Raw genomic sequence first — 15,735 nt, forward strand, 5'->3', positions numbered from 1 at the left:
CCCCTACTGAAAGAATTCTGTATAGATATATACCTAAAAGTATATAGACCATAAGATGAGGCTATATAATCTTGATCTCAGATATCAACTTTTGCAGAGATGCAGAGACTCTTATATATTATGTATTAACCTTGGTTTTGCATGATTTTACTTTTAAAATTCAGCTTATGAATTGCAGTGGTGGATCCAGCCATTTTAAAAAGGGGGGTTCCTAACACAGAGTAAAGGGGGGGTTTTTAACTATATGCTCCCATTCAAATGCATTGATCAGCCAAAAAAAAGGGGGGGTTCCAACCTCCGGAACCCCCCCCCCCCCCCCACCCCCCCCTGGATCCGCCACTGAATTGAATCCAAAATAATTTATATAATTCAACAGTAAAATCCTGCAAGAATTATATTAATACTGTCAATTCTGTTTGGAAAACTGTTATTCATAATATTGTTTTAAAACACAAATCTCATAATTTGTAATAAATAATACAATAGATGTAATTAAACGAATTAATATATTTAATCATCCAACTGTGATAAACTTGAATTATCTGAAAACATGACATGATTAAATATTCAGATACCTTCATAAAAAGGTAAATTGTCAATCATGTTAAATATTACACTCAATTAAAGATTAATTCAAAATTTTATTGATTTACAAGAAAAGTCCTGTATAGAAATTTATGTTGCCATGGATATGTGTAATCACCACTTTAACTGAACAGGTTTAGCATGTTTAGTCATGAAAATTGTCCCAGGTACAGAATACAATATAAATATACCCTGAATATATATATGTAGTAACTTTGTTATTTCTTTTTATGTGAAATACAGGTAAATATTACTAGTGTTGACTGTTTAAATAACTATGGTAACAAGATAGCTTTTGTTTTGGGACATGAAATTTTAAAGATTAAAGCCATATCGGAAAATTGGCTAAATCCCAACGTAAAATAAAACTTAATTTCTTTGGAATATAATAACCACTTTTTAAATTTTTAAGAAGTTTACTGTAACGAAAGAATTTTCAAAATGGAATTTAAAAATAATAAAAGAGTAGATTTATAATCATTTTAGTAATAGAAAATTGTCAAGGATGAAAATATGGGACTTTTTCATAAGAATAACAAAAATTCAATGGAATTTAAACTTTATATGAATATTATTAATGTTTAACTAACATGATTTAAAAGTGTAAGTTGTTTGTCAAATGATCTTCAGTTGCTAGTAGTTACTTGAACAATATATTTAGGCGTAATAACTTTTCAAAACTTTTAAGGGAAGGATAATAGGAAATTTTAGCATGTGCAAATAAAAGTTCTTGTATGTATTTATCTATAATATATACAGTCATTGCCTTTGAAATAATGTTGTTGAGATTGCAAAAATGTGCATATTATCATCTCTGACTTGAATTGAATAAACCTTTTAACTTTTCCAGCATACTTAAGCAATTTTTAGCAGAAGATTCAACTCAGTTTGGCTGTTCTTTTTGCTCCTAATTAAAGAGCAATCAACATGCTTACTCAAGTTTGTCAGAATATAAATTCATCAGCATGGCTTATATATTTTGATGTTTGGCTTGTTTCTTTTGTATTTGGAACATTATTACATGTGTTATAAGAATAATAGCTTAAAGTTTTTAATAGTTATTCAAAACCACTTTGAAAAAGACTGGGCCCTTCTAAATTTGTGGTAAAATCTCTTTCTTTGTGCCTTGTGGTAAAATCCTTTTGTCTAAATGCTTTGAGATAAAAGCTCTGTAGATCTGCTTAAAGATGAAACCCATGTCTCTTTGATTATAAGTTAAAAAGCCCCTTTCCATCCATTTACTTGTACTAAGTTATGGATAATAGCTCTGTTCCTTTGGTTTGAAATTAAAGCTGTCCCTTTTGCTTTTTTACCAAACATTTGCAAAGCATAATTTCCAGTAAAGCAATTTTTTTTGGGTTTCATAAATAGGATAAAATATTTGCTTTAAGTACATGTAATTGTTTAATGATTGAAAATGTGCAGCATATATATATCAAAGGAAACATTTGTGCACACTTTATGCATCTGAAACAAATTGAAATAATAAGTACAACATAAATTTCTTCTTCATACTGTGCTGAGTTTCTATTATCAATTTGGAAAGAAAGTGTTTTGCAGAGTTATTTCCCCTTATTCAAAATGTTTTTCACAAAAATTTGACTATGAATATGAGTAGCTTTATTTGAAGTTAGTTAATTGGATTTCCTAAGGAAGTTGTACAAGTTTAAAACACTAAAACGAGATTTCCTGCCCTTAAACTTTCCTTTCAAATTCCATAAATTTCAGTATTTAATGTGGTATATATAATTATACTTAAAAAAAAGAAAATTGAAAATCGTTAGGATTGCCTTTCATGAACTTTGTAACTTTCTGTGCTTGTAACCTAAATGATTAAGAGACGTAAGACAATTAATCATTTGTTGCATAATCTGAACAAATGTGCATAAAAAATGTACTGAACTATTTCTATTTTAGAAATTGCCTCTTTGTTGAATTTGTAAAAAAATAATTTTAAATGGACCAGAAATGATGATATTATGAATGCAAAATTTGCAAATAAGTGTTTTGAATTTAAACCTTACTAGTTGTCTGTCACACATGATCATCTTCATCTTAAACTGTGAATCATTTGTTTATCCTGAAATATCATTTGCATTGTTTCTGTAACTTGTATAACATTTTTTATGCCTTACTGGATGAAAATCTTAGTTTTTTGATTGAACATGTATTAATCCCATCTCTTCTTTTCTCAACTTTTTGATATTCTGACACAGTTATAGTAGCTATGTCATTTTACAATTTTAAGAAAACCAATAAACAAACTTAAAGTAATATATTAAATCTGTATACATGTGCTGTAAACAATAGGATTAATAATAATATTTTTTTTAAATTAGAACTTGTCGTCCATAATTGATTGTAACATTTTTCTCTTATTTCTTCATAATTTCACAAGACAGAATTATCGTTAGTCATTTTGAGATAATTTTTTACCGTTAACAATTGATCTTTTGAATGTGTATATTAGTTATTGAGTTTTAGGACAAATAGACAAACATTTGTGAAAAAGCTATTTCACCCTATCGATAAACCTTAGTTGGTGCTCATGAGCCGTATTACGTTTCATTAAAGTTTAAAATTATTTGAACATTCAGACATTTTAGATGATATCAATTAAGTCACAATCGGTTATTTAATGTTTCAATTCACGGAAAATGAGATATAGTCGAATATGACAAAATTTTACAATGGTGCTCCGTCAACTGTGAAAAAAGTTCAAAACTTCCCTATACAATAAATATGCAGGTTTACGATAAAAACAAGAATTTAGCTAAGCTAATTGATTTCTGTTAGAAAATCATTGTTGGCACAATTTGATTGTTATAGCAACTATTGATGCATACCCTCCAATAGGAATTTATCTTGGTTGTCATGACAATACCCCAAAATTTTTAACAGAACCCACAGGTATGTGGAATCTTTTGAGAAGTAGACTTTGGAGACTCTTCATTCACACCTGCATCACCAGGTAATGTTTATTGATTTTTAATTGGTTTAAGCACTTTTAATTGAATAATTGTCCAAACAGGTATTTTTCTCATTAAACGTAATAAGATACGGGATAGAAATCAATTCTTTACAAGGAAATGTAAAAATGGGAAGAGACCCGTAAAAATTATGCAAAGAATTGGAAACTGAAGGAAAACTAATAAAATCGGAGTGTCTTGTCATTATTCCTGGAACTGATAGACGCATATGGTGTTACATACAAATTTTTATGAACAAGTGAAATTTTAAATAATTTGGATGTGATCTCTTTGGTTATCCAGATTTAATTCAGTTACAATAAGTATATAGTATGAACAAGTTTGGAAATGGCATACAGTGTACTGTATACTATAGGCACTTGAGTGTACTGTATAGGCACTTGTTCATAGTTATCAAATATTTGAAACATTACTTTTAAACATATATACTTCTAATCATTACCTTATTCTAAAAGAATTTACAGGGCATTATTTAATTTATGTTGAATTGAATGTAGAACCTGTAGATGTTTTTTTTTTGTATCACCCATCTTTTTGTGCCCCATTTATTGGCATTATGTTTTCTGGTCTGTGCCTGTCCCAAGTCAGGAGCCTGTATTTCAGTGGTTGTCGTTTGTTTATGTGTTACATATTTGTTTTTCGTTTTCATTTTTTTTTTTTTTTTTTTTTTTTTTTACATAAATAAGGCCGTTAGTTTTCTCGTTTGAATTGTTTTACATTGTCTTATCGGGACCTTTTATAGCAAACTATGCGGTATGGGCTTTGCTCATTGCTCATTGTTGAAGGCCGTACGGTGACCTATAGTTGTTAATGTCTGTGTCATTTTGGTCTTTTGTGGATAGTTGTCTCATTGGCAATCATACCACATCTTCTTTTTTATATGTGCATCTTTTTGTCTGTTTGTTCGTTTGGCCATCTGTTCGTTCATCTGTCCCGCTTCAAGTTAAAAAACCAACACGCAACAAGAGATTTTTTTTAAAAGTAGTGTAATTATCACAAACTTAACAAGTCCTTGATGAAAACTTATGGACCTCAAAAGTTTGGTTTATAAATCCAAATATTTCATTGTTACAATCTACATGTACATGATGTACAAGTACCTTTGAAAAATTAGGAAAAACTTATCTTTTATGTAAATGAAATTAAGTGAAAATGAAAATAACATTAAAATTAATGAAAGTGAACATAAAACATTGTAAAACGTCAGATGTACTTTCATGTTCAGAAATGTATACATGGTATAAACTGAACTGTTTAAAAAGCTGAACACAACATTTCCTGTAAAAATATGATTAAATGGGAAAAAATTCAAAAGAAAAAGAGAAACCAGTAATTTTGTATGTCTATTATCCATGTATGTCCATAAAATTTTAAGAATTATAAGCATGAAAAGTCCAGTTAAGGTGGTACCCAACACTTTAACTAAAATTAATTTGGCTCGTTTAATTTTCTTAAAATTTTGACAAAGTAATTACTTTGACCATTTGTCAAAAATATAAAAATTTCAAAAAATTTGAACCAACCGTTTTATCAGAAAAATTACACTGGTTATATAGCAGTTTGACAAACACTTATTTTGATCATTGAGAAGCTTAATCCCCTTAACAACACAACATAATCAAAACGTTTAGCTGATTTTACAGAGTTATCTCCCTGTAGTGTTAGGTACCACCTTAAGATCCATGGTTGATTTTTTCGAGAAATTTTGACAGTAATTTTTGAAAGTTGCTTTAACTAATTTACTGTTCTTTGTTTTTCTGATCTGGCACTCATTAGATGAAAAATATATAAAATTGCTGTTGTCTAAAAAGAATAGTTTTGAGCATAAGCTTTTCCAGTGGCTCCAAGGCTCCAAGGCTTTGAGAAATCACCTAGACATTGGGTCCATTCTTTTTTACTGGACCAGACTCTTTTTTAAAGCACATTTACATATATGATTTGGATAAAATCAAAATTTTACTAGTCATTCATTGGTCCAGTAATGCATATCTATTAATGGACCAAACCAATTTTTACTGGTCTTTGCCCAGAGTGAATGTCTGGTGACTTTGGGAATGTCACTACTTTTCAGCAAATTCTTACAAGTTTCTTGCAAACAAAAGCTTTTGCTCAATGTTGAATGCTGCATAGTGACTTTGAGATGAAGAACAGCAATAAAATCATTGTTGCTTTACTTTGTCAATGCATGCAACATTTCTGAGGTAAAAGTTCAAGGTCAAACTGGTCAGCTGACACCTTACAAGACATCTTGAACTTTATATTTGGTTTGTGCATGTGCAGACAAGAAATCTTGACTTTTATCCGTGGTGTGTACATCTGATTCATTGATATATTGTTAAGGACTTATCAAGATGAGTAGTTGCAATTACAAAGAAAAAAATCTTTTGATATACACAATGTTAAATGGTTGCTCTAGTATTTTATTCCTGAGTACTTTAAATACATTTTCTAGCATTTTCCCTATGTCATGTATGTATCTTTTAAACTGTCATATTTTGAAAAATAAATTTTTACTGTTTACATGAAGACCAGTACTAGTTTTAACAAATTTCAAATATTCAGCAGCTGAAACACAAAAATTCATGTTGAATACTTGTGGTTAAAATAACATTAAACATATGTTAGCCCCTTGTTTAAAACAGTACCATTTGAAAATTTAGTCAAAATGCTTGGTTCCCACACTGAGCTACTAGAGTGCTGTTATAAATCAGACATTTATTACTCATGTTACCAAATTATAAAACTGCAAAAAAAATTATTGACATTGACAAAATTTTGACATTTTTCAGTGGTTTGTCATGTAGGGTCATATAACTTTCCAAATACGTACACTTGACTGTACAATTTTATTTTTGTCAATTTTATCTAAATTGATATAGTATACATGTAATCTGAATTAAATTGTAACAAAATTTCAAGTTCGCTTAGGTAAGTATATTTATCTGGTAAAAATGTCAATTCTTCGTTCTATAAAATTGTAGGTCAACTTTAGGTTAAAAGGTATAGGACTTTATTAAAAAAAAAAAGTGTTTTAATGTAAAGTTGTGGACATATCTGGATCCTTATTTTGATATTTCTCAGTGAAAATTCAAAGATCAAATGTATGGACACATCTATTTATTTGGTTGGAAGCCCATGAGACTTTTAAGATTTATAGTTTGCCTGAATATTGCTGATTTAAACTTTTCATATTTTTACCAAGTAAGAACCAGTATTTTTAACCTATATTCAAAAATTTGAAATCCATTTGAAAACAAAATGACATGTTCCTTTGACTTTTAAGGAGAACTTTAAAAAGTCCAGACTAACAGTGACTTGAAAACAACTATAAAACTGCATTCTTCTTCTTCAGGAGAATAAAAAAGATCAATTGCATGTTATCAGGGTAAAAGATGAAATGAATGCAAAACTGTGTTATTGAGGCTCATTCAAGTTGGGTCTCATTCATTTAATAGGATAATGTAGATTTCTTATTATACAACACACAAAAGACAATATTTAGTTCAAATCAGTGATAGAGTTCAGTTGTGTCTGCATGTGTTTCAGGGAACTATTTGTGAGACAGACTTTTCAGTGATAAATTTCACATCCAACATAACCATGAAACAAATTGTTTGCCTCAGCATTTACTAAAAAGGTTAAATGAAAAAAAATATACATGTATGTGTTTCCATATCCAAACAAGCTTTAAAATTGGTTTGGCAGGTATGATTTTAATTTTATTTGACAGATTTTGTAAAATTTAAAAGGGACAGGTTTATTTTGAAAATGATGGGTTTCTTAGCAGATCGTGTGCATAGTGACTTTGAAAACTTTATAGAGTTAGACATATTTGACATTTTGGTCTCTGGTGTAGAGTTGTCTCATTGGCAATCATACCACATATTCTTATTTTTAGATATATACAAAATAAGGAAACCAAATTATATGTCAAGTATTGGGCACAAAAGGAACAGACATACTGAATATTAAGTTTCTTTGACCTAACAGAGCATTTAACAGGTTAATTACAAAAAGGATTGACTATGTCAAAATTTGATATTGAACTTTAATCTGTATAAGTGTATTTTTGCTTACCAAATTAAGCAAAGGTAATGAGGATGGATGCCTCATTTATCATCTTGTTGAACTATAAACGCTTTTTCTGCAATTACCGTATTACCAGGAAAACATAAATTAAATTTAACATCTTATGAGCTTTTCAGTTGACTGCACTGATTAACCTAGGGTTAAAGTAATGTCAGAAAATTAAAACTTACATAAAATGTAAAGATAAAAAAAAATATGCAAAACTTGTAAATTACAACAAATTTGTTAAATTAATTTCACTAATTAGTTGATGCATGTTGACAGTGGTATAAATATGACACCTTTGATGAAGTGGCGTGTTATGTATTTGTCAGCATATCCAATTCATTTTGTTTTAATAATTACTAAACAATATCACAGAAATAAATGTCACAAAAATATGCAAATCATGAAACATACCGTCTCATAATTATTCATTAGTACGATATCAACGTTTTTAGAGGTATTATGGAAGATTAAATTTTTGTGAAAAGATTTAAACGTAGCGATTGTGTTTTACAAGATTTTTTCAAATGAAATTATATATGGTATGTATGTATTTATATATATATGTATATATTTATTAAATACCTGGAAGAAAAATTTGATCACAGTTAGGAAATTTCATACCAACAGGTAAACCATTTTTATTCATAATTACTGGAAATGATGAAAAATTTTTAACTTTTAATGCATGGTGCATTTAATTCAAAGGTCTTGTTAAACCAGGAAGACAAATAAAAAGTATACATTTTTATGATAAGTAAACTATTTCAATATTCTTGTCATGTTTATAGCCTTTTTAAAGAATATTTTTGTTATAAACTTGATGTTTTAGCTTACTGGCTCCTGACAAGTTTTTCACAAAATTTGTCAAGAATCATATCTATGAGGCTTTTAAATTCTGTTTTATAAACTTGTTACTGGACAGTCAATTTGAGTCCATTGGGCTTGTCAATGTTTTATGTCACAAAGACGGATCAATTCATACAGATGTATATGATGTAAACAAAAAGATATTTCTCATTTCCCAGATATTTGCAATTTCCTTAAATATATATAAGGATTCAATAATTATTTTATGTCTTTTTACAAGTCTTGTATTGTTCTGACTATTATAGAATCACAGAAAAATCAATAAATCAATAAATTGATAAAATTCTCACCAGATTGCTATGCCTGAAAGATTAATTTACATGAGTTCTTTCAAGTCAATGAAATAAGAGGATTTGAAACAAAACAATTTAGTAAATACTTGTTTTTCTTCATTAAAAGTCCTTGCTTTTGTGTTACATATCAATAAGAATTAAAGGACAGTTATTTCCATAGTTATACTAAAGATTTTTCTCTTGAAATACGTCTTTTTAAGAAGTTTTCATTTTTACATTATCCTCTCTTTTGTTATTGAATAGGGACCTGCTCAGTCTATTGTGAAGCATATAATTTAAGTTTTTGAAAAGAGTATTTAACTATTACCATGGAATCAATCAACAATTAGTTTGCACCTTTTAAAAAGAAGATTTTTTTTGTGTTTTTTTATTGTCATATATATATCTCCTTACATAGGTAAGATTACAGCAAAACTGGGTTAGAGAATTTATTGGTTTTTTGTTTGACATTTTTAAAACTTTAACCACTTTTATGACTTATATTATTTAGTTGGTTAGCAGAAATTTTCATATTTATAAATTATGAAACTGAAAGTACTTATCAGTTATGTAATTTATTTTTGTGTAAATGATAGTTCATGAAATTTTTAGATAGATCATGACCAATCATCTTTTGTTCATTATTGGGGGATGATGTTAATAAGTAGTAGAAATGAAAGTTACTGAAGATTTTTTTGGTATCCGAAAATCTTTTTTTAACACTTGTACCTGCTCAGATTATATAAGGTTTCAGTAAATATATTGTATTATACATGCATGTCTTCTCTGTATCTATGTATTTGGTGATGAGAATAAAGATATACTAGTATTCTTCATCCAAAGATCGCTTTTCATTGACTTCTAATGTAGTCAGTGACTATAGCCTTGAGTCAGTTATTGATCTGACCATTTGACCAACACATTTTATATTGGGACAATTGCATCTAAGACTGAGTCTGAAGGAGAGACTTAATTGACAGGGCTGCTTGTGACGTCAGATCTCTTTATTTTAATTTTTCTTATGGAAATATAGGTAATTTGCATATTATAGCCTTTTATTTTTCTAGATACATAATTTTATATAATCCAAAGAATGATGTGTGTAAAATGAGAATACATTTAAAGAAGTAGACTGTCTTTGAAATCCTATTTTACTTCAGGTTCATAAGTATTTAAGTCTTAAAGAAGTGTTTTATTTTTTTAGAGATTTATATTGTAGGTTTTCCATACTATAACATGGACTTTGCATCTCAACATTTGTAATTGTTTTTTCAATTTAATGACTTCTACAGTTGACATACACTGGATTATTCCAAACTTGACACATGTGCAGATGTGCATTTTAAAGTTTCATAAATAAGTTGCATTTAAATACATTAATTTATATATGTTTAAATTCAAATTATAAATACATAAATGTAGGAAATTTGCAAATTCACCTTGTTCAGTACTGAATGAAAAGATCTGTAATGTCAAAAAGTTTTAAGGACTTAAAATAAGAGTTTTTCAATAATTACTAATGTCATTATAATTGAGATATTTTTTTATGTCTTTTCAGAAAATAGGGGGCCACAGATTTTCTTCTGAAGATAGCTGGGTCCAGGGTTGCTGGAACAATATGGCTCTTAAAACAAAGCCCCGGTCCCTTGATGCCATTTGTGCCAAATTGAAAAGAATCAACAATGATAATGATGACAATAGCCCCCTACCATCAACATCGACACCATATAAACCTTTAGTCCCCCAGGACCTGACAACTAATGGACACAAGGAGAACAACAACAATTTTGATGTTCTTCGGTCATTATCGAATGGAAATGACATGGAAGAAAATGACGATACGAATTGTAGAAGTACCTGTGAATCTCCGGTGGAATTTAACGAAAATTCTCAAAATAATGTTTCATCATCTAGTCGTAGGAAAAGGAAACTTGCTGTTCCTAGAAATATAAATCAGGTTAGGGACAGAATAGATCAGATTGACGATTTCGATGAGAAAGATGAACTTGCAGAATACACCATTAATAATCAAAACACTACATTCCCCCCAGAAAATGAATCTGACGATGTGGATAGCTTAGAGAATGAGTCAGATTTATCATGTGATAAAAACAACATTTCTAACGACAGTGGTGTAGCTGCCGACACCTATGTACCCCCTGTTACAGACAAGTCAATTGATATAGCCACGGCTATGGCTGCTGCTTCTGCATTACGGCATTCAAAACAGATTCCACAAGCGCCATCACCGCCATTTTTCAATAGTAGAAAACATTCCCGTAAACCTTCAAACTTAAAATCTAGTCTTATGAATGCACCATTAGATTTGTCAATGACCAAATCTTTTGGAAGTAGTGATAGTTTTAACTCTAACAATGCAGCTGATAGTGAAAACGAGACTGCCGAAGATTTGTCATTGACGGCGGAAGATTTGTCCAAAACTGCTGATGTTGCCAATACTGCTGAAGACTTGTCCACCAAAACTGCTGAAAATGTTCAGAAAAATGCTGCTGTAAAAAGTCCAAATGTAGATATAACTGTATTAAAAGACTATGCTGAGAGTACAATGAATGAACTCTTGCAAATGTATGGTTTTAGTGGGAACTCTGATGGCCTGACGAAACAGGTGCCCCTTGCTAACTTTAACTCCAACCAGATTCTCCAGACGACCATGGCTCAGGGAAAAGACATTGCCAAAGTTCTGACGGCTGTTTCACAACAGAAGAATGGGCTGAACAACCTCAGCATGGCTGACAAGAAAGGCATCTATGCAAACTTTGTAAATGCTGCTCAAAAACTGAAGCAAGGAGATGGTATGTATTTTGAAATTTATCTTTGTTAAATTTACGCAATATTTAGTTTATTTTCAGGAAATGCAACTTTGATTGTAATTCAGACTTTTTTTTTATTCCTACTAAAAGTCACCCATACAGAGGTTTTATAATCTGCATTTCTACAGAGCTAATTTAACAAGATAGATCTAAGAGAGTTGTAATTTGCTTTAAAGAATGGAGTTCAGGAGTCAGGACAGGCGCGGATCCAGAGGGGGGGTTCGGGGGGGTTGGAACCCCCCCTTTTTTTGGAAGATCAATGCATTTGAATGGGGACATTTAATTGGAACCCCCCCTTTGTCCTGGGTTAGGAACCCCCTTTTTAAAATGGCTGGATCCGCCCCTACAGGACCATTTGAATTTTCCAGTGAAAGGACTTTTTTAACTTAAAAGTTATCATTGGTCCTAATATACAGCACAAATGTAAAGAAAATGCAGTCCTTGACTTTTGCAGTCAAAGAATTACAGAATGGAACTCAGACATACACTATTTTGAACCCCAGTAATTTGATTAATTAAAATCATTGAACAGGAACAAAATTTTTATGAAACATTAAAAAAATCATAAAAACTCTCTTTTCTTGCATTTTTAATTATTTGTGAAAAGAAATGTCTTCATCAAGTCTAAACCTCTCCTGAATTATATCCTAATTAATTCAGTTTTAACGAAGTTTACTAAGGTGATTAAATGGTAAATATTTTTAGTTAAAATTTAGTTTAACTTTGTTGTAAGTAATTCAATCCCACTGCATTAGTTTAAAATCTCTTTATTTGTAATTAAATAAATGTTCTTTAAAACAAATAAATCTATTTTATGCAGCCACTCAACTGGAAATAAGATCGATCAATTAATTTACGTCTTTTATTCGTCTTTACAAAAAAGTGCAATTTTGAAATAATCCAAACCTTTTAAAAGCCCTTTATCTGATAAAAATTTATGTATAGAATTTATTTAGTTTGGATTATTGTTTGAACTTATTGGCAAATTAAATATTCATTAAAAAGATTTATATAGTATTTAACTATTTTTCACATAAACGTATTCGGATTAATAAACTGTGATATCTTTCGGAGTCACACACCGTTTACTTCTATAGTTACCAAAGTCAAGTTTTAATCTATGTAAAAAGGTCACAATATATACAAAATACCTAATTAAGTAATATAGATCTCCATCGCTATAGCAACTTGTCCACAATGTGTAAACTCTATTTGAAAATGTGTACACATATGATTAATTTGTATTTTAAATTCTTTTCAGAGTGGTGGATTTTGATAAAAAAAAACACCCTTTATATATAAATCTTCTGTCACTCATGCCAAATATTGAATTTTTTCATATAATATATATATACTATTACTTATCAAAATTGAAATTTTGTTGAAAATTGATTTTTAGTTTAAAAGTCGTGTAACCAAAGACGTTTGAAAGTCCTTGGGCTAATTTTGTAAAGAAATTAAAATCTACGATAAGATTTAAAAACTAAAGAAAAAAAAAATTATAAAGTTTTTCAGCTATTTAATAATAAGGATTTAGATTTTATTAAATAATAGTTTTGTGAGGTCAGAATATTTTCATATTTTCCGACCCGACAAAGAAATGTGTTTAACATTAGTATAAGTTGCCTTAGTTACTTTAAACACCCATTGTACTAATTTCAATAAATTCTTTTAAGCTTTTTAAGTTTAACTTAGTTCTGGTCAAATAAACTTCTGCAAAAATATGAGAACTTTTGTAATATTAAAAGGCAGTACTTTTTAAAGACTTATGTTTGCAAAATAGTTGAATTCTTAAAATGGGTTTTGGCATGAAACCAACTTAAAGTAAATGTTTGAAATTGGAATGAATTGAAATTCAATAAAATTTTTATTTCAAATTGTAAAACTTTGATTTAAACACAAAAAGATCATATTTTGAAAGTTTTTAATGGTATTGAAATTTGTAACTAGTATAGAAATATGCAGTCATACATTTATTGTAGTATTTATGTTATAGAAAATTATCAGATTTCGTAAATTCTTAAAGCAAAGAAACTGTTTAAGAGTAATAAAAACTAAGTAAAATTGTGCCGGTCTTGCACCTTGGTATATTTATTGCAGATTCTAGAAGGTCTTCATTCATTAAAATATAACATTAAATTTGAACTTTTTAATACATTTTGAGCAAACTTTTTTTGATTATACTGTTGGATATAGTTGTTCAGGAGACAAATTCACAGTTGCCATGATAAAACTTTCCTCATGTGTGGTATGGGTTTTGCTCTTGTAAAGGACAGTACGATGACCTATAGTTGCTGAAATCTTATTTTCAAGTGGTTTTATGGAGGAGAGTTGTCCCATTGGCATCATGCATCTTCTAATCTTTATATTAAACAAAAGACCAATTTGTGTCTAAAAAATATGACAAGCTCTTAATTACTCCAAGCATCTAAACTGCAACATGCTGTTGGAAATTTATGGTACTACATGTACATAGATTTTACAAAGCTGACATAATTTCCAAACTTCTCTGTTTTCTAAATTTGCATTTCAAACTCAGATAAATTTATGGTAACATATATATATTGAATATGGCATTGTTGCAAATAATACACACAGGTTTTCTTCTGAAGACTTTTAGGAACTGAATGACTATCAAAACAATAATTATATGTGAAACTGGCAATACATGTACTGCCAAACAGAAGATTTCCTTTCTGAGGTGCCAAGGAAGATTTCACCCTTGAAATAATGATATATGTTTAATTATGAAACTGGCAATATTGTAATATTCTTAGCATAGTCAAACCGATTCTCTTCTGAATCTGAAGTGTCAGGGTTTTTTTCACTCTCAAAATAATTATACATATGAAACTGGCAATACTTAGGACCAATCTTAACATCATAAGTTCTCAAGTGTCACTACTGTCAGGGATTATTGCAGGTGCTCTTTATTATAAAACTTAATATAATGAGGTTTTGTTAAATTAAAGTTAATATTTCATACCAAAGAGGAAATGACAAATTTACATTTGTATGTAAGGTTTTTTTATAAGCCTAGAGTACTTGAAATTCATTTTCCCACATTTATACTGTAAATGTCACCAAAATGATCTTTCTGTTATAAACTACGAACAATTTTCATATTTTTCACCACAAAAGCAATTTTTGTATTTATCAAGGTTAAATTTGAGGATTTATTGTGGAAAATTCAGAACGTGGATAATGTATTCAAATTTTTCTTGATACCACAGAAATTGGATAGCTTAGTATTTCGTTAAATGAATGAGCTTGAATAAATATAGATAAAATTGTGAAAATGCATAAATTTTGAACTTTTGTTTAATGATGTAATAAATCTATAAAATAGAATTGTCAATTGTGTCTGTTTTAATCAGAGTTGAAAGAGAGATCAGATTTTATCAGTTCAAAAGTCAATTTTAAGTATTTTTCCTTCACGAGTTGTCAAAAGACATTATACTTTAATATATATCTTCTTGTAAAAGTGCACCAATGTTCATTAAGAAAACTTATACACCAGCAATTGAAAAGTAAAGGAGTCTGGTGAAAAATTATAAATTACTATAGCTTCTACAGTCCTTGCTGTTCCATAAGTCCTGACTTCATTGCGAAATACTAGCTAAAACAATTTATGACCACAGGCTTGATTTCAGTTATTTTCTTGACCTCACAGTAACATATACTTCGGCAATATATGGTAGTGTTCTTTCAAGTAGATTTAAGAAGCTGTGGTATGAGTGCCAATGAGACAACTCTCCATCCAAGTCACAATTTATAAAAGTAAACCATTATAGGCCAAATAAAATTGAGAATGGAAATGGGGAAGGTGCCAAAGAGACTCAGACAACAACCCAACCATAGAAAAAAAAAACAACAGCAGAAGGTCAGCAACAGGTCTTCAATGCAGTGAGAAATTCCCGCACCCGGAGGCGTCCTTCAACTGGCCCCTAAACAAATATATACTAGTCTTCAACACAGAACCTAATTGAATAAACAGTAAGCCATATAAGGGCCCCAAAAATTACCAAGGCCTTTTTATAAGCACCATGCAGTGGCGGATCCAGAAATTTTCATTAGTGGGGGCCAACTGACTGACCTAAGAGGGGTCCCACT

The 15,735-nt window shown here is 29.8% G+C and overlaps 1 protein-coding gene across 1 annotated transcript in view; it reads left to right on the forward strand.

The window, feature by feature from the left end:
- The window catches only part of LOC143057417 (zinc finger protein castor homolog 1-like), a 37,736-nt gene that overhangs the window by 2,035 nt on the left and 19,966 nt on the right, over positions 1–15,735 (forward strand). Inside the window, exon 2 of the mRNA XM_076230721.1 lies at positions 10,350–11,604. Coding sequence (XP_076086836.1) covers positions 10,410–11,604 — 1,195 coding nt within the window. The 5' untranslated portion in view covers positions 10,350–10,409. The remainder of the gene's footprint in view (positions 1–10,349; positions 11,605–15,735) is intronic.

Source organism: Mytilus galloprovincialis, chromosome 13 (genome assembly GCF_965363235.1).
Source record: "Mytilus galloprovincialis chromosome 13, xbMytGall1.hap1.1, whole genome shotgun sequence".
NCBI classification, from domain to species: domain Eukaryota; kingdom Metazoa; phylum Mollusca; class Bivalvia; order Mytilida; family Mytilidae; genus Mytilus; species Mytilus galloprovincialis.